General features: G+C 42.4%; 1 protein-coding gene across 1 annotated transcript; it reads left to right on the top strand.

Moving 5' to 3' along the window:
- Positions 1 to 2,585: 2,585 nt before the first annotated feature.
- On the top strand, positions 2,586 to 4,042 carry LOC144709735 (putative inactive receptor kinase At4g23740). The gene is made up of 2 exons (XM_078583358.1): positions 2,586 to 3,197; positions 3,400 to 4,042. Exons 1-2 carry the CDS (start codon positions 2,681 to 2,683, stop codon positions 3,903 to 3,905), a joined length of 1,023 nt encoding a protein of 340 aa, XP_078439484.1. The 5' UTR covers positions 2,586 to 2,680; the 3' UTR covers positions 3,906 to 4,042.
- The last annotated feature ends 610 nt before the right edge of the window (positions 4,043 to 4,652 follow it).

Below are 4,652 nucleotides of genomic sequence, written 5' to 3'. Positions count from 1 at the left end.
GGGAGCTACGATTTAATTAATATGTAGATTCAAACTTTGGACCTGAATCTTGACTTAGGGAGCCAGGTTTCTTATTCCCTGGGGTATACGTTTACACTAAGGAAACATGGAGAATTGATGGTGACATGCGAGTTTATGATTTCAGACAAGTGGAATAAACTGATACTGATTAGGGTCTGACATGAATATTTTTTTAAAATATATTCACTTCCATATCTTATTCTACCTACAATACCAATAACTTAAATATATATTTTAATTGTATAGTTAATCTAGGAGCTAGTTATGAGATAATAAAACCAGTAGATTGGTATCCTCTAACTTATTTGAATAGGTCATTATTCTCCTCGCATATTTATGAACATTTGACGAAAATAAGTAATAGATATATCACACTTTCACAGAGTATAAATTTATTTTATCAATATTTTAAATTTTAGGTTTGAGCGCATAAATTGGCTCTACATGTGCACACTTGCTTTTTTGCATTGGTTATTATTAATAGTCTAGGAATGTCCGTCAGACGGCCCTTTTATCTTTTCATTGAAGCTTGGAGACATATAGTCTTACCTTATCTTCTATGTTTCTGGTTCTTTTCTTCTTACCATATTGCCAAAATATAACTCTACGGTCTCTTCATGAGGACTCACATCCATCGGAACATCGGGGAAATACACAAAACTAATCATTCAAATGTTTCTCTTTGATTGGTGGGACAGATGGTTAATATTTTAAAGCCACATAATAAACTTATTTATTAATTTTTATAAAATATGTTATTCCTTTTTTTACTTTAAGAAGCTCTGAATTTTCTTCTCCTCTCAGCATTCATATTTTATAAGGGATGTGCTCATTAAATATGGTTTTTCTTTCCATTAAAATATGAGAGATGATCATGCTAAAGATAGCTGGAGAATAATCATTAATCATTGCATTATTTAATTCCTAGTATTTAGATCAATATAATAGGTCCAATGTATTGACCGATGCCAAATTTCAAGGATATGCCGTCCATAAAGATTTGATTCACAACCTATACCATCCACTTTTTTGAAAGTTAAATTTGAAAATTAGCATGGTACCCAGTTACCCCTACTTCCATACTTTCAAATGCTGTCTCAGTACTGACATACAGCCCATAGCGTTGGAACAGTTCACATAATATATTATGTTTGTAATGTATTGCTGAAATGATGACTGTTTGTGGCGATTAGAATAACATCAAAAGGCCGAAAAGTGGGTCCTAATGGATATTTAATGTTTTCCCAATCGTATCAAATTTCGCTTCCCACATGTAGGATGAATAAAATATTATATAAAAGTCAAGCAGCGAAACCTAAAATCGTTTGTACAGACTCTGATGGAAAAAAGCAAATGCTGAAAAGTTAGAACACATCAAATCCGCCGCCCCTCGTCTTCTCTGACTTTCAGGGCTGCAGATTCCAATAGAGAGACTGTAGCAATGAGAGAGATTGACCCACAGAGTGTGCACATGTGAAGAGCGAAAGTTAGATGTGGAGCGAGAAAGAGAGTAATATAGATACAGGCAGACATAGAGGGAGGGTAAAGAATAGAGATAGTGTGGACCAGACAAGTAGACTGAGCAGACACATGATGGAACTAGAGAGACAGATACACAGTGAAAGACTGAGACAGTGAGAGAGAGAAAGGGTAAAGATATGGAGATAGACTAAGACAGTGGGAGGTGGGGAAGGGGTAGAGATAAATATACTCAAACAGATACACACAGAGTGTGAAGGTATAGACAGAGAGAGGGTAGAGATGGAGAGTCTGAGAAAGATATATAGAGAGAGAAGGATAGGGTAAAGATAGGGAGAGACGAGAGAGACTAAGACAGAAGGGGGGGAGGGGTAGAAATGAATATACTGAAACAGATACACACAATGTGTGAAGATATAGATATATAGGGAGAGTTACTGAGACAGAGAGAGGGTAGAGATGGAGAGTCTGAGAAAGATAGATAGATAGAGAGTAGAGAGAGATTCTGGGACTGAAACAAATACGAAGGGTGTAGGTAGGGAGAGTGACTGAGACAGAGATAAGATAAAGATGAATGGAGAGACAGAAATATGGGATAGATAGAGAGACAAGGAAACTGAGACAGAAAGTGAGAGGGCAGAGATAGCGGGAGAGGGAAGAGACAGAATAAGAGAAGGAGACAAAAATGAAGATAGGCAGAGAGAAGAGATCGAGAGAGAGAGAGAAAGAGACTGTAAAACTGAGAGAGAAAATATCAAAAGAGAGATGGGACAACGAGTGCTAGTGTTGGAAGTAGGAGAGTGGTGGGAGCCCCGTCGAGTTGGCGAATCTTGTCCGTTTCTCTTTCTCCTCGACATCCGGGGAAGGTGGCGAGAGATCTGGGCCAAAGTTTCAGCATTCCCACCTCCGATTATCCCGCTGTCCCTATTCATGTTTTTCCCCATTGTTCCCATTCATTAATGGCTACATTAAACGCCAGACGTTTCTTTCAGCATGATCTAATCAGGTAACTTGCGGGCCCGTTTCCAGCGGGCAGGCCTCTACTCGTCCTTTCTTGTTGTACTGGTTCCTCGTTTTGATTCCTCCGCGGAATAGTTATCGTTTTCTGCGTCTCTCTGGAGATTTGAACATTGAAACTTGTTTTGAATGTTCTTCCGCTGGTGACACATTGTAAACACTGATGACAGGCTTGCGAGGTTTAAACCTCGGGATAATTCTTGGCGGCTGCGTCTTGGCGTTCCTGACGTTCGCAGGAATCCTGCTTGCCATCCGGAGGAAGAAGAACAAGAAGGCGACGCAGAAGAACCACAACGTTTCCATCAAGGTCTCAAGCTCGAAGAAGAAGAAAAAAACGGAGAAAGCAAACCCTAGAAAGCCCAACGCCATCGTCTTCTTCGACGGCTGCAACTTCGCCTTCGACCTCGAAGATCTCCTCGGAGCTTCGGCGGAGCTGCTCGGAAAAGGGAGCGTTGGAACTTCGTATAAGGCCGTTCTCGAGGATTCAGCAATGGCGGTGGTGGTGAAGCGGCTGAAGAACGTGGGCGCGGGGAAGAGGGAGTTCCAGAACCAGATGGCCGCCATTGGAGCTCTGAAGCACGAGAACATCGTCCCTCTCAGAGCCTACTTCTTCTCCAAGGAGGAAAAGCTCATCGTCTACGATTATCTCCACCACGGCAGCGCTTCCTCCTTGCTCCACGGTAACGATCATGAACATCGGAGTGCTCTTCTTGTAGCTTATAACGTTTCATACCGTTGAAAGACGCTCATAACTATGGCTATTTCGTCGTCGACATCGTCGACTCGGTGAAAACGAATGATGGGTTTTCGTCATTTAATCTGCACTTTCGTTCTGATCCCCGTTCCGTTGTCGCTTTCCTCACCTGGTTTCGATCACTGCAGAGAGAGGAGGGCAGAGTCTGAGCTGGGAATCCAGGCTAAGGGTCGCAATTGGCGCGGCAAGGGGAATCGCCCATCTCCATGCGAAGAACATAATCCATGGGAATTTGAAGTCTTCAAACATCTTCCTCGACCAGGACGAGAATTGGTGCGTCTCTGAGATTGGACTGGGCTTGCTAGCGAGCACAGGTGTAAGGCGAAGTAAGAGCTCCGACGTGTACAGCTTTGGCGTGTTCTTGTTAGAGCTGCTCACTGGAAAGTGTGATCTCCGGCGAGGATTGGATTTGGTGAGGTGGGTTCAGTCGGTGGTGAAGGAAGAGTGGACGGGGGAAGTGTTTGATGTGGAGCTGATGCGATGGCCGGAGATTGAAGAGGGACTTGTGGAGATGTTGCAGGTGGCCATGGCGTGCGTGGCGGCTCTGCCGGAACACCGCCCGCCCATCGCCACTGTTGTAGAGTTAATTGAGGATATTGATCGCCGCGTCGATCGCTGCTCTTCTCCGGAGTGAAATCTAAGACGCGCAGATTTCCGATTTTTTTATTATGTGCTCCTTTTCTGCGTATGAGGAGAAGATCTCCACCGGCCTCTTGCGCCTTTTGAAGCTCAGTTCGGCATACGATTATATGAAAATTTTATTATCGCGTATTGTTTTTTCTTTGTTCTGTAGACAATAGAGATGAAGTTGATGGATCTCTCGTGAAACTTAAACATCAGTTTATTCACCGAAGGGGAAGAACATGGGCAGTTCATCTAAAAAGGAGACAAGCGGAACGTAACTGAGTTGTGCATTGCATTCAGAGAAATATGAGGAATATAATAATACTGGTATATCCGCATCTTAAGACTGTCGTAGGGTAAGAAATGTCAGGAGGCTCACATGTGTCCTTCTGCGTCTTCTTGGAAACCAGATTATTAAGGGAATTAGAAGGAAATTGTGGACTAGAATTGGTTTGATGGAGACCTAAATAACCTTCTCAACAATGTAACTTCATTATCATATGCTTTGACGTGTCATTATTTACAGCTTGATCCACTAGACATCACTTTTGGTAAATGTAAGACATGCAGAGGTAAATTAGTGGACGGTAGAGCTAGTCTTTAGAGGCTACGGCCTTTAATACTAATTTTTAGCTAATGTCCATGAAAACAGGCAATAGACAAGGCACAAAAATAATGCTTAAATCAGCCACGTGTCTTCTAGACAGTGGCGTATCCTGCAAAAAGCGGTACCATCCCATTTGTCCAAGAAAAAGGA

This window comes from Wolffia australiana, chromosome 11, assembly GCF_029677425.1.
Source record: "Wolffia australiana isolate 7733 chromosome 11, ASM2967742v1".
Taxonomy (NCBI): domain Eukaryota; kingdom Viridiplantae; phylum Streptophyta; class Magnoliopsida; order Alismatales; family Araceae; genus Wolffia; species Wolffia australiana.
Note: the sequence above shows the minus strand (reverse complement) of the source record. Positions and strands in the feature narration are given on the sequence as shown.